This window comes from Mycteria americana, chromosome 2 (assembly GCF_035582795.1).
Source record: "Mycteria americana isolate JAX WOST 10 ecotype Jacksonville Zoo and Gardens chromosome 2, USCA_MyAme_1.0, whole genome shotgun sequence".
Taxonomy (NCBI): domain Eukaryota; kingdom Metazoa; phylum Chordata; class Aves; order Ciconiiformes; family Ciconiidae; genus Mycteria; species Mycteria americana.
Genome location: NC_134366.1, coordinates 122,908,248 through 122,922,420, shown reverse-complemented (window position 1 = coordinate 122,922,420; position 14,173 = coordinate 122,908,248). Strand labels below are relative to the sequence as shown.

General features: G+C 42.8%; 1 protein-coding gene and 1 long non-coding RNA gene across 4 annotated transcripts in view; one reads left to right on the top strand and one right to left on the bottom strand.

Moving 5' to 3' along the window:
• On the bottom strand, positions 1-5,944 carry LOC142406078 (uncharacterized). The gene is made up of 3 exons (XR_012774431.1): positions 5,470-5,944; positions 1,768-3,639; positions 1-1,258 (listed from the first exon to the last, which is right to left on the bottom strand). It is a non-coding gene; the product is annotated as an uncharacterized LOC142406078 (long non-coding RNA).
• A 249-nt stretch (positions 5,945-6,193) lies between these two features.
• ESCO1 (establishment of sister chromatid cohesion N-acetyltransferase 1) overlaps positions 6,194-14,173 on the top strand; it is a 34,505-nt gene continuing 26,525 nt past the window's right edge. For 2 of the 3 annotated variants that reach the window (XM_075494467.1, XM_075494466.1), the window contains exons 1-6: positions 6,197-6,425; positions 9,112-9,215; positions 9,420-9,618; positions 10,193-11,564; positions 12,222-12,333; positions 13,706-13,769. In XM_075494467.1, the coding sequence (XP_075350582.1) occupies positions 9,422-9,618; positions 10,193-11,564; positions 12,222-12,333; positions 13,706-13,769 (1,745 nt within the window). In that variant the 5' untranslated portion in view covers positions 6,197-6,425; positions 9,112-9,215; positions 9,420-9,421. Of the gene's footprint in view, positions 6,426-9,111; positions 9,216-9,419; positions 9,619-10,192; positions 11,565-12,221; positions 12,334-13,705; positions 13,770-14,173 lie in introns of all 3 variants that reach the window. The other variant, XR_012774430.1, reaches the window with a different exon arrangement.

Here is a 14,173-nt window from a genome sequence, read left to right as displayed (position 1 = left end):
TTAAAATCTCACTCTTTAAATAAAAGCAACATGATTAATGGCAGAATTTCTGTCTCTTTGCACTGTCTTATTTCATTTAGGTCCAGTCTCATATACAAATCCCCATGAGACATTTCTCTTTAAAGCTATGTCTAGTAAACGTCTATAAAGTTGGGTTTTTTTCCCCAAATTTAGAGTGTTTTTCCTTAACACTCCATTAGGGAAAATGCATTGTTGAAAGCACAGTGTGTGAAGTGGCAACAATCAAATTTTACTACGGATATCTTCAAGCTTTCCCAGTCAGATCTGCTGAAACAGACACTTACCTAAGTTCTTGCAGGGGACGCACAAGCTAGCGAGAAGTGCCATAAACATTTTTGCTATGTAGTATCTTTGTACCTTGTATACAGAGTTTCACCAGTGAGCCAAAATACTGACTCCAGAATGTGCCCTCTATTCAGAACAGTGTGAATTCATAGGGTCTTTATTTGGCTTTTCATGTGATCTGAGTATCCAGACAGCAACAGGGATGTGAAATGTTGGAGGTAGGAGAAAATCGTCAGTTATCAATGTACTCATTACTGGAAAGATGGAGTATAATGAAAATGAAATTCCAAGTCACAAAGGTTGCAGACACCTCTTAAAGAAAACTTTCTTCCTAGTTCAGAATCGCATAGTAGTTGAAGTTGGAGCAGACGTCTAGAGATTGTCTAGTCCAGTCCCCCTGCTCAAAACAGTACGTGTTATATACATGCTCCAGAACATCCACCTCTTCTCAATTTGCTCTTGGAGTCAATACAAGGTACTGTTCTTTTTACCTGTGAGGCCTTCAGTCACCCAGGAACCATCTGTGACCTTAGCTGTCTTAGTAGCAGTTCATAAAGACCAAGATTTTAAGGTGTAATTTACTATGTCTACTCTTGCCAAATAGACCTAGAAAAACTGAAAGTTTCAAATAGAAAAATACGGTTCTATGAATGCAGACAAACTAACCCATGGCATACAATTAACACTGAACAGCAGAATGATTAATGCTCTTTTTAGAAACCAGAACATGTAACAGCACAGTTTACAAGACACAGCAGAATGGGCTACAGAGAACAGTCTGCAACTCTACGGGAGCTGGTGTCAAGCAAATGTCAATAAAGCGCTGGTGACTCCAGGCAGGTCATCATGGTCCTGTCAGTATGGCATCGAGTATCATGCTTCAGAGGCATCTCCTTACCTTCTCCCTGTTGCCCCGTTTCCAACAGAGATCTAGTAGTCAACTGTTTCAGCCCTTCAAGTCAACAGAATGAAGCAGCTTGTTTATCTCAGCAGTTCCCAAATGTTTCAGGCAACGGGCCCTTTCCCTTTTTCTGTAACTGTCTGGACCCCTATGCACCACTCACCTATGTATATAGCCACTGTCTGTCCTGGCCCCAAATCTCTGCAAACCAGCTGCCAGGCTTCCCTCCAGATGCAGCTAGCTACAGCCCTTTCTATCCCTGCTCTTCTCCCCCCCCCCCCCCAAATCTCACGTTCAGCATGCGAGCAAAATGGACAAGTCGCAGCCCAGTTTTTTTCCTCCCTCCCTGCAAAAAAAAACACCCCAACAAAACAAAACACCTGACTCTGCCGCCCCCCCCCCATTTTCAACATGGGCCCCCCACTTTCTTAGCTAGATCCCCTGTAAAGCTCTTTAACTCTGGGCAGTCAGGGCACCCTCCAATCCCTATTGCCCCATGTGCCATCTACACAGGAATTTCATTAAGGGAACTGCCTCTTTCACCTACAACTCCTACCCACCTGGCTCATGCAAACGACTCAGACCTGCCAGGAAGAGGACTTTAAGCCCTGCACATGGTGCTCATGAGCAAGCACACCGTGCTCTCCCCAGGCCGCTTCAGCTCAATGCACCATTGCCCTGCGAAAAAAAGAGGAAACATTTGTCCCCAGAGTCACTGAGTTGCCATCATGCACAGGCACCCTTCAGCCTGAGCTATGTGCTGTGGTTCTCATCCCAGGATACCAGTTGGTAAAAAAGAGCCTTATAATGCTCAAGGCAATGAAAAAGAAAGAGGAAGGTATAAAAAAGCCCAAGAGAATCTCCCTGGGGGGTTTCCACACACCTCCAATGTACATCCTGGATCCACTCCCCACAATAGGCTAGTGGTGCTTCTTACCAGTCAGCAAAATAACTCCTGCAGCCAATCTGCTGTAGAATATCCCAGCCATGTTTGTTTGGTTTTTTTTTTTTAAATTTTCATTCCAACAGAAGAAAAGGAAAAATCTGCCAAATGCACCAGCAGCCATAACAGCCAGCGGTTCTTCATTGGCAAACACCTCTTCCTCTGCGGGATTCTATTTTCCTGTCTCTTTCTTTCTACTGGAGACGCAAAAATCAGCCTCTCCCTTCTTCCTGGATGAGGGTAAATGGACTTTTTGAATCTGCTGAATGGATGGAAATCAGGGCCCTATGCTGCCACAGCTACTCTTCCAGTCCCTTAAAGGATCTATACATTTAGTGATTAGAAAACCACTAGTTTAAATCAGCTTCATATGTGGCCTTAGCTAACCTCTCTGAGGCATTCTTCTGATGCACTAGGAGTGCTTGCAGGGTTAATTACAGCTGAGAGGTTTAAGCAGCTACTGCCTCTTGGTTGTCAGTCACGTCAATCAGATGTCAGATCAGATGAGATGAGATGTCTGATAAGCAGTAGGGCAGGCTGGGAGTGTTAGCATGTCAAATGGGGCTGCCAGGTCTGCATGCTAGCAGGACTGCTGTGATTGAGTGTGGGATCAAGAGCTCAATCCTCTTATCTATGTAGCCCACCCTAAGGCTGCAGTTTCACAAGCAGCTGCCTATGTTAACAGCTCCCTCATGGCCAACGGGAAAGGCTTGCTCTTCCTCCTCCCCTGCCTTTTCTAATCCTCCCTGATTCCAGTGGTACGGTCCTCAGCCTTTCTTGCCCCAGCAGAATATGAGCCAGTTCTTCCACTGGGTTAATTTTTTGCTAGCTTAGTGAGTTAAATTTGCTTGCCTAGAGGGGTCCCTCAGATGCTAGAGGGTGGGTGGCATGAGGTAAGGAGTTGGAGCGCACTGCTGAGAGTGGGGAAAGAAAGTGGAGAAAATAGTGGAAGAGGCTTCCCCTTTTCGGTGACTGACAGTCAGCTGTTAACACAGGGTCACTGCATCTCCTGAAGCTGTAGCTCAACAGGGCACTCCCTGCAATTAGTGCGATGATCCATATATCAGCTGAGTTATTGCTCATGTGAAAAAAGGCCTAACCTAGAAGCACGTCATTTTTCACTTAGCTGCAGTCAAGAGGCACTCCAGCAGTATTGCAGTAGTGGTAAACAAGGCTAAATTAACATATACTCCTGTTCGTATTCACTGCAACTTCTGAGGAGAGTAAATTTCTGTAAAGTTTGTGTTCTTTCAGCAAAGTGACATTTGCTACCAAGTTCACACTGACATCAGTGCTTCAAAATGCTACCACTTTCTGTGGAAAACTGGAGATTTACTCATATTCTTCTATCCCATTAATTTAGTTTTTCCAAATGTTGGAATTTAATGCTTTATAAGAATGCTTGTTTCTTTACTACTTCCCTGATGTACTGCAAATTACTATTCCACAGAAGGATGTCAGAAAATCCAGCTTTACTTGCTCCATGTTCCTAAGAAAGAGGGATGGGAAAACATCATGTTAAATTTACAGAGTCAGCAATAACATAAACAAATGCTTTTATCATCCTCCAGGAAATTTACAGGCAACCCAGTGATTAAAGTATCCTTCATCTGGAAAGTATTCTGCAGGTTACTGTAGGAGAGCAGGAGACCACATGTTGCTGCATTCATTGTAAAGTCACAGCAGATTACCATGCATTAAAGAGGAGCTGTTATAGGGAGTTATAAATAACATCTCCTCCTACCAGCTTTTTAAAAAACTGCAGCTGCTGAAAATTTCCATTTGTCTAGGACAAACTGTGCTTCCATGAAGTGTGCCCAGAAAGAGGACTTATCAAGGAAGGCAGTTCCTTGTTTCAGTTAATAAAGAGACAAAAAAAATTTACAGACAGAACAAAATATCTCCAGGTAATTTGATCTATATATAAAATTTTTGTACGCTATTCAGCAACTTGGCTGCAATTTCCAACAATTAATCCCATAAATGTAATAGCTATAGAAATCAATACAATGTTTGGAAGATTACAAAAAAGGCCTAAAAAGTTTATTATAAAAATCAAAATAACCACTTTTTAAACACTTCAAACATTAACAAAATAATATTTGCAGAATGTCTACGCTGTGTGGCTTCCAAGTACTAAATTACTTGTGCGCTCTCTGTCTGTTAGATCAGCAAACTGTAACCAGAAATCTGTACAGGAAATCAGAAATCTCTGGGAGAAAACCTGTCGCATGCTGCTATTCAAAAAATTTTCTTCTAACATCTTTCACGGTAATTTACTGGTTGGCTAATGCCAAACTTCATCATGCTGTTCTCCAGTCGTTCTGATGTAGTGATGCATACACATCACCATGTAAATTTGCAGTCAAATAAGATGAGACTATGTCTATGTTAGCAAGTAGGACTTCCTGATAGGAGTGAACAGGCACAGCAAAGCTACTTAATGTTGAGATCCTGGCACACATACTATATGCATTTCAGGTGGGATGTACGTCAGGTTAGCTCTAGCCTGGTAATATGGCTGGAATGCACTAGGTACACATGAAGTATCTCTACATTAGTATTCTAGTTAGGATCAGGAGCACACTTTTGAAGGAAACCTTCTGATTGCTCCCACTTGCCATGCAGGGTGTTGGAGTCTGCGTAAAGGATTCCTTTTGAAGGAAACCAAACCCACAGATACATCCCCAGAAGATCCCTAACGTGTTCCAACCCTAGTGATCACTGCATCCACAGGACTAGACTAACACTGGTCTGGACTGGCACATCAGTGGTGTGGATATCAGACCTCAGCTCCGCTTTGCTCACTCAGAACTTCTCTTATTACTTGCCAACGTAGACATAGGCCCAGACCCGGAAATATCCTGAGGCACCGAAGCCACAACCTAAGGTTAGATGAGGTACAAATCCATTACCCAGTGTAGTAAGGACTGAAATATCCCACAAAAAGGAAAACTAAAATCACAAATACATGGCTATGCTATAGAACGAGTTGTGAAACACAGCGCAGAACACAACTTTTAAAACAGCTAGCCAGCATCTGCAGGGTTACTACCGAACTTGGGAAAGCAAACCTCACTGGACTCAAAAAGGCAGTTCACCGAGTGAGCTCATTGCTCTGGAGAGAGAAGTGGACACTGCACAGGACCAGCAAGGCTCCATAGTCTCCAAGACACAGACAAGCAGCATCTGTACTGCTTTTACGCTCAAGCCACGTCCGCTGGCACAACTCTGCACCTGCGCTTAGGAGGCCTACTGGTGTCTGTGCACCTAAAGCAAAACCGATCAGCAGGAAATCCCCAGTAACCCCAAAATATACCCTTAGAGAAGTTTCCAAAGGTGTTGCGAGGGCGGAGATCACTTCCAGAACAGCACCAAAAAACAATCTTCAGAGGGATTTCCAAACATATTTGCGGTAAGCAGCCCACAAACACTTGGGAAATGCTGCTGCGACCACACGCTGCTGTAACACCAGCGTTACCAGGAAGCGTATGACTTCGGGAGATTTTTCATTTCTCGTTTAGTTGTGCCAGTCATGAGGTGTCACTGACACACTGCGGGGCCACCACGCAAGTCGCTTCGTCACCACTGGCCTGTCGGCACGCGGTGCTGCTCTCCCCCTCGTTTTTGGCAGGCGAGGAGCCTAACGACAGAGGACGGGGCCCAACAACCAGGCCAGGCCCGAGCCGGTGCGAGCTGGCTGAGCGGCCGGGATAACGCCGCCCGGCCGGCCGGCCGGCCGGAGCGGGGGCAGACGCCGGGCACCCGCTGAGGCGGTGGGAGCAGACTTCCCGCTCCACAGACAGCGGGTCCCGCAGGGAGGCGCTGAGGGCGGGCGGCTGGGCGGTGCGGCGGACCCCATCCCCCGCGGCCGGCAGGAACCGCCCCGCCCGCCGCGCTCCCTTCGCACTGGCCGGTACGCCCGCCGACGCCCGCTGCGCATGCGCAAACGACATCGCCTCCCTCCGCCACCCGCCGGAAGTGTCCCGTCTCCGGCGGGGGGTGGCTCGCGCGGCGGCGGGCGGGGCGGGGCGGGGCTGCCCCGGTGCCCGGATGTGAGCAGGTCTGAGGCCGGGGCTCGCCGCCGCCGCCGCTTCGCAGGGGGATAGGAAGGGGGCGCGAGCCGCGCTGACCTCGACGCCGCAGCCTGCGCGCGCCTCCGCCCCGCCCCCTCCTCACCCCTCCCCCTCCCCGCCCCCCCTCCCCTCCCTTCCCCCCCGCAGCTGGCCAGCCGGGCGGCTCGCGCTGCCGGCACGTCGCTGACACTCGCGCGAGGTAAGCGGCCGCCTCGCGCCGGAGGGGGAAGCGGGGGGAGAGGAAGCGTATGTCCGTCTTCGTCCACCCCCCGCAGCCCCGTGTGCCGGCGGCTCCCGTAAGCCTTTCGCCCCCCGCTCCGTGACCGGTAGCCCGTCCTCGCGCGGAGAGGTGCCGTCTGCCCCCGCCTCGGGGCCGAAAGGCCGGCGTCTCCTCCTCGGGCCTGTCTCGCCGGCCGCGGCCCGGGCCCGGGTCTGCCTGCGGCCGCCGCTGTCTCCGCGATCGCGGTGGGAGTGAGCGGGCGATACCCTCTCGCCGACTCCGCGAGTGGGAGCTGGGGGGGCGCCGTGCGGTGTACGGCTGCTTGTCCGCAGCCCCCGCCTTGCCCCTCGGTGGCGCTTGCCTTGGCCTGGGAACGCTTGGCCGGGTTTAGGGGCTCCCTGCCAGGCCCTGCTCCAGAAGGATTGTCACGCCGGGGCGCTGAGGCGGATGACACTGGGCCACGCTTGGAGGCCTTCCCTTTTCCTCCTTCCTCTGGAGTTCCGTCGTGGGGTCTCAGCCGGGAGTTAAGGCGCGGGGGCTGCGCGGTTCTGTGCGTGGCAGTCAGCGGGGGAGGCTCATGTGTGAGACCCCAGCGCCCTGTCAAGCGGGTGGGCCCCCAGTCTCAGCAGAGGCCAAGGGCTCGCCCCCGCTTTAAGCACTTGAGGGTGTGGGAGTTGTGTGCTGGTGTTTTTCCTCTGCTTCTTGCACCAAAGCCTTTGATTGTTGTGTAGTTTGTTCTTGTATGTCTGTGTCTTCCCTTCTTTCCATAATTTGGTTTTTACTAGAGGGGACTTCTTCAGGGTAGAAACTGCCAGTTCTTGAATGTCTGGAAAAGTCCTTGCTCTGCTGTGCAAGGTATTAGTAGGAAAGAAATGACTATTAAAGAGCTAGTTCTCTTTGTGGGAGGAGAGTGTATTTGTCGGTGTCCTGAGAAGCAGTACTGGTGAGGGAAGGATTATATTTTCTGTTTTGTACTTGAAAGTCTTTCTTGAGTATGCCATGTCGTGTGGCTGAGAGTGACGGTGATGTATGTATACGTCTGGAAAAAAACCTAAGAAGGTCGAGGTGTATACAGTGTGTGTCACAGTGCTCTCAAATTCTGAGAATCAATGTTGTCCTCTAAAGTAAGAGAATATAAGACTGAAGACTTATTCCGCAACTAGAGCTGTTATTTGCGGTGTGACTGGCTATACTGCGGCTCTGATGGGTAATCTTTGACTAGTGGAAACCCCTAGGCTTGCTAAGTGTCATGGAGCTCATGAGCCATTAGAAGCAAGGCGTACAAATTCTGTACCTGCTCCTTAGGGAGGGACATGGAAGTAGCACTACAAAAAGTGTTATTAGAGATTTCTTCCCTAGATGTGTTCTTTAATTCTGTCGCAAATATAAGTTGCTGGTCATGCAGCTTCTTTAAAGGAGAAAGTCAGAAGACAGCACTGGTGTAGTGTCTGGAATTTGAGCATTATCAGTCTTGCATGGTTAGAAGTGTCTCCATAAAAGAGTGGATAAATGAATATGGGGTTAAGGACAATTTAAAGTCTGAAAGAAAATAAAAAGTACAGCTCTTCCCTTTTTCCTTTTGGATAATGAATAATTATTAAAAGGAGCTTAATGTAAGTATCTTACAAATTGTTAGAGAAAGACATGCATTTATCAATACTGGAAGGCTTACTGTAGTTGTAATGAAATGAAAGTATCTGGTCTGTGTTATACAAATGGTAACTTAAAGTTTCACCTTAAAATCTGTCAAATTTAATATCAGATTAGTTAAGGTTTGAAAAGTAATATAATTTTGTTACAGAAATATTTCTTTGTCAGTCTGTCAATGGCAAAAATTAATAGAAAATTATTGACCTAAAAAGATGATGTGGAAGTTCTGAGCACTGAGTCTTCCAGTAAACTTAATTTTAAAAAGATATTAGTGAAACTTTGCTGAACAATTACTACTTATGCCATAATAAAAGAACAGTGTCTTTGAATAAGAGAACTTAAAAGTTTCAGAAGCCACAAATAGATGTGAAAGGTATGATCAACCGAATCTGTGAAGACCTTTTACTGAGGATCTCTGCTAGTTTTTCAGACTCTTGTGCAGATTAACTTCTGCATCGTTAACATCATTTCAGTTCTCATGAAGACATCATCTTTAACTGCCCAAGGCAAATGTCTCAAATAATGCTACTTTCTAGGCTTTCTGTCTCCGATTTGTAGCTTAAGTCATATTAGAAGGGAACAGTTATAGGCGGTTGCTGATGTCTGTGACGGTCTGTAGTAGCAGCCACAAAACTTAGTAGAGTCTAACGGATTTATTCAGTGTTGCTGTGAGGCACAGGATTGACAGCAGGCCCACTTTTTTGTGGGCTATGAAAGAGAGCAGCATACTATTATCTGGAAAAATGCGAAAGGCTGAGAAACTTCCCTTCAAATGGTACTATATCTGCCACCTTTGGAAAGGTAAAAGGGTAATGCTTAAGACAGCAAATTGCCAAAAATTGTTGGATGTGGAAATAAAATTTGTAGGTTGTTTGTTTTTTTTAATTGATTATCGAACAAACTTTAAAGCTAAGCATTGTTTGAAGGGATGGAAGAGGGTGGGAATGCCAAATTCAGAGTCTGACAAGGAAGTTAATAAAGTGCTTACCGCATGAACATTTTATATTTTTCATAGGTGGCATGAAACGTCCTGTTTGTAAGCATATACATAAGGAATGCTCTTGGCACACCTTGACAAGTTACTTTGGCCTAAACATCGATTGTCTCTTGTAAAAACCTGTAAGTAAAATAAATGTAATTTGATTTGAGATTGCTTCGATGATTTGCTTTCTGATCACAGTTAGCATGGTCTGCCTCTAAAAGGAAAAGCAAATATCAGTTACCTTATTTTGTAAAATGGGCAAATCTTCGGTTATATTAACTGACATTGTAACAACAGTTGACAGAGACTCTAAAAGCTGAATCGATTCTTGTGTTTTACAGAAATGGCAGCTCAGAAAAGGAAGTCTATGTTAGTAGAACCTTCTGCTAAACGTCCAAAGCTGGACAAGAACAGCAAACAGTCGTCAGCGAAGAAGGAAAAAGAGGTGTCAGATACAAAACATGTCTCAAATAAATCAAAGCCTAATCAGTGTTCAGTGCAGGAGAAAACTGTACTCAAAACCTCTGTCAAATCAAACAGGTCAGTGACAAAAAAATAAGTAATTGTTCTAGGTTATCTTCCTAGAGTAAATTAGTGCAGAAACAATCTAAGCAGAATGAATTTGAGTTAAACATACAGCTAAATAGTTAAATAGTACTAGTGGGAAGATCAGCCTTAAATCATTAAGTATAATATCTGCTACATGATCTTTGTCTGGAATCATGTCTGGAAATCCAGAAAGACTTCCTCCAAAAAAGGTTCTGAAGTGAAAATAAGTCCAATATTATATAAGCTAATACTTCATTTGAAAGCCACAAGCGTCAACAATTAAAAACTGCTAGAGATGTTAAAAAGTATTCATCTGGGGTTCATAGTTCAGTCTTGCCATGCATAAAAAACATTAAGTACTATGCTTAAGAGTAACCAGGTGGAAGTGAAGTCTTTTTAGAATGATTCTAGAGAAAATTCTTCTAAAAGTATTGAGGGTGTAAGATCTAGTGTTTTAAAAAAGAAAAGAAAAAAAGTTAGAGGCAGAGGCTAGTAGGAATGAGAAGAGTTTTATGACAAATTCTACTTACTGGATGCTGAAAAAACAATTATTTGAATCTTTCAGTGACAACACCAGTGAACCTGAACTAGGAACGCGCATGACTACGAGATCGTCAGGATTCAACTTAAATAATAAAACAGTACCTGACAAAAAGGTCCAACAGCAGCCTAAATCTACAAAAATTAAGGAGGTATGCCAGAAAAAATCTGTGCAAGAAATTCCTAAGTCAAAATGCGTAATTGCGCCGAATGAGCCAGTAATGAGGAGATCACAGAGACTGCAGCAGTTAACGCATGTACATGTACCAGCAAGATCCCTGCGCAACAGAGAAGTTAAAGAAGAAAAAGCTTTGGAAGTTAAACAAAGTAGCCAGGCAAAAAGACATGCTCACAGTGGTGCAGCAAAAGTAGTTAAATCTGCTGGAGAGAAAACAGAACAGAAAAACACAAAAATAAAGCCGAACAATACAAATGAGGATAAAGAAATACATGTAGAAGTGACCAGCTCTCTGAAAGAGAAAAAATGTAAAGCAGACAATAAAAATGATAATTCCAGCAGCTTTCAACACAACCTTCAAGGGTCATCATTATGTCCTGATGAGAGTCTTGAGGAAGTTAAGAAAGACCAAATGGGCCCTGTATCTCCTGTTCCTAGCAACACAAAGAAAGTGGAAATGGATTCTCTTAAGCCAAATTCTAAGCCAGTAACTAAGGAAAAGCAACAAATGCATCAGAACGTAAAAAACAGTACAAAACCAAAAAAGATTTCACAGCCATCTGTAAGTGAAACAAATGTGGCTGATCAACCAGAGAACGATGCGAAATCCAAAAGGGTAAGCATCCTTGAACTTTGTGAAGAAATCGCAGGTGAGATTGAGTCAGATACAGTAGAGGTGAAAAAAGATTCCCCTAATGCTGAGGATAGCAAAACAGAAGAAAAGTATGCCGACATACAGCTTCAACAAAGTGAAATGCTTACTCAGAAAGAACCTAGTCAAAGTACTCAATGCAAACGTTTTTTCCCTAGCAAAAAAGGAATGCCTGTCAAATGCACTCTGAATGGCAGAAATAACTCCACAAACAAAAACTCCAAATGGACCAAAATTAAATTACTGAAAGCTAGTAACATGAAGCAAAGTAACTTAAATTCTGCAAATGCCCCCAGGCTTTCTGTGTTGAAAGATTACCCAGAAGTTTCAGAGGCAAGTCAAGTAGCTACAGAAGCAGAGCTTTCGAAGGCACAAGGCAAGCTGTCAATAACAGGACTCTCTGAGAATGAAAGTGCAACTTGTGTGCAGGAGAAATCAGATCCTTCATCTGAAAGAGCTGGAGCTAAAGAAGTGACATTAGAAATAAAGCAGCCCACAAAGAGAGGTGCAGAAAATGGTTTGTTGCGTAATTTGACAAAACATTTATGTGAGCCAAGACCAGATGAGGTAAGTCATTTTAATTATGGTGTATGGTGGGAGGGTGTTCTAAATCTGTTCTGTTTTCTGAGAATGCCATGCTCAGAAAGTTTGTTTTAACAATTACTTTATTTTACAGTAACTTAAAATTTTCGAATGTATTAAAAATCCTTTACTGATGCGTTGTCATAGACAGGATGATAGTAAGCCAGAAAGTGAATCTGTTCCACCCTCTTAAGTTCTGTAGTTAACTAAATGTTGATCGATAACATTTCCTACTGGAGCCGGAGGTTGTACAGATTCATATGGACACCTTTTGATGACTTAAGCTTGCATAGTTGTTCTGTTCTGAAAAGGTGTATTAAAAGAAATGAGAGGGGAAAAAAGTGTTCTCTATCTGAATGAGATTCTATTAAAAGTTAAGATTTTAAGGACAAACGTGTTCTATAAGGAAGTATTTTACAAGCTTATATATAAAATGAAAAATATTTTTTGCAAAATTAATACCACAAACTTCCATATGGACTAGCTAATCAGTTGCATTTTGTTTGCTTAAAATAATGTAGGAATCAGAAAACTGGTGCTGTATTCAAGATGTTAATACTTAGTTAACTGAGTGATTTTATTAATAAGTTAGAGGCATTAAATAGTTCAGGTTTTTTATTTAATGTTTTCTGTTTTGTTCAGAACTTTCGATTACATTTGGAATCAAGTCCAGAAAGTTCTCCAGTAAAGTATGTTACAGCTCCTAAACCACCAAAACAATTAAAAAAAGAACCTGGAGAAAGTGAACCTCAAGGTAACTGTATACTACTAGTTTTTCCTCTTCTTCTGACCAGTTATATGGGAAACATAAGTCTTCCTTTCAGAGGAGTGTTTCACAGAATAAGGTACAGTTAGTGCAGAGCTAAACTTCTGGGATTGGAACTGTTCACCAGGGTTTTTGTATTTATTTGTGCATCACACCCATGGCCACTTCAGTAGCAGCGAATGTCCTTTTATCTCTGAGCTGTGTAGTGGGAAGAGAGGTGTCTGTTTTTCTACCCAGCTCTGCTTTTAGTGCGTCTTTGTGCTTTATGCATGAATATTTTAATGCTTAAATATACTCCATTTGAGTAAAAGTGAAGTGACAACTTTTAAAAAAGCCCAGCCAAACAAACAGAAAAAACCCCAATCAAATCCTTTCCTTTTCCATGTAATAAAGTAGTAAAACTTCCCTATTTCAATTGGGTTCTTCTCTTGGATCGGTTTCTGGTAAGGATTGGTTACTGCTTCCTTTGAATAAGTATGTGCATTTCTTTCTCCTAAATTGTTCTACTTGATCTTGGCCAAATTATTAATTGAGTAATCACTCTCCTGTTTTTATTACCCAGTCTTCATTTATCAGCCTGTGAATGCAGTTTGTCAAACCTCATGACGATTGTGATGTGAATATTTTGACTCAAGTACATTTGACTAAGAAATACTATCGATGGATCACTAACATATTTCTTCATTAAATTCCCTCTTGATGTTTCATCCTTTTGCTTTTGGGTTTTTGATTTGTTGGGGTTTTTGGTTTGGTTTGAGTTTTGGGGTTTTTTTGTTTGGTTTTGTTTGTTTGGTTGGTTGGGGTTTTTTTTATTCTGAACCTGATTTTGAGTGCACTGTTTAACTATTTAGCTTTACTAAATAGTTTCTTTTTCCCCTGCCATTGTAGGGTATTTTTGAAGGGCAAAATATTCTAATTGTACTGTTAGAGAATGTAAAAAAATTATTTTTCTTTCTTTTGCTATTCTTGATCGTTTATTTTCCTTAAGTGTTACAGAACACACCTCGGATGGGGGCATACTGTACATTTATGATTCTAATACTATACATAGAGCTATTTATATGGGTGTCGGTATAAACAGATTTAAACTCCTATGTGGTTTCACTATTGGCCTTGTTTAGCTGCTAGCAAACTGCTTTGCAGAAGTGCTGTGGAAATGTTGAAGTAAATTGCATATTTTTTTTAAGTATATATGGAAAAACACCTGAGTACTCCCTCAAGGTTGTATCTTTTTTTATTGGCCATGTGCAAATTGCAACATTGTCTTGGATATGTTTTTGCAGATCACTATTTGTGTAGCTCAAATTTCCTTTGCAACTAAAAACTTCATTATAAAGTTATAATCTTTGATTAATTGTAGGTTTGGCTCCCAAGCAGTTGACGCAACCTTCATTTACAAATCAAACTTCTGAAACTGAGAACAGGTATAGTGTTTCATATGTTATGAAATTACAGTAACCTTCCATAGAGTTATGAGAGGTTTTATTATAAGACTAACTGTTCTGTTGTCTCCCAGCCTCAACTTTCAGTTTCAATTAAGTGCCTTGTCCTGTATAAAAGTAGACCTTCATTTTACTCAGTTATTAAGGGATGGGGTTTTTTTTGTTAAGAAAATTATTAAGCAAGATATTTGTAACTGCACATTTATTTTAAAAAGTAGAATTTACAGAGTTTGGAAAACATTTCTAATGGTCTCTTCCTCAAATCAGATGATAACCAGAGAGTATAGGAAGGGTTGACCACATGATTTTCACTTACTGAATTATTTCACTTACTTCTGGAATAGTTTTCTAATCCTTAAATTATGGGAGTCTTATATATATGAAAT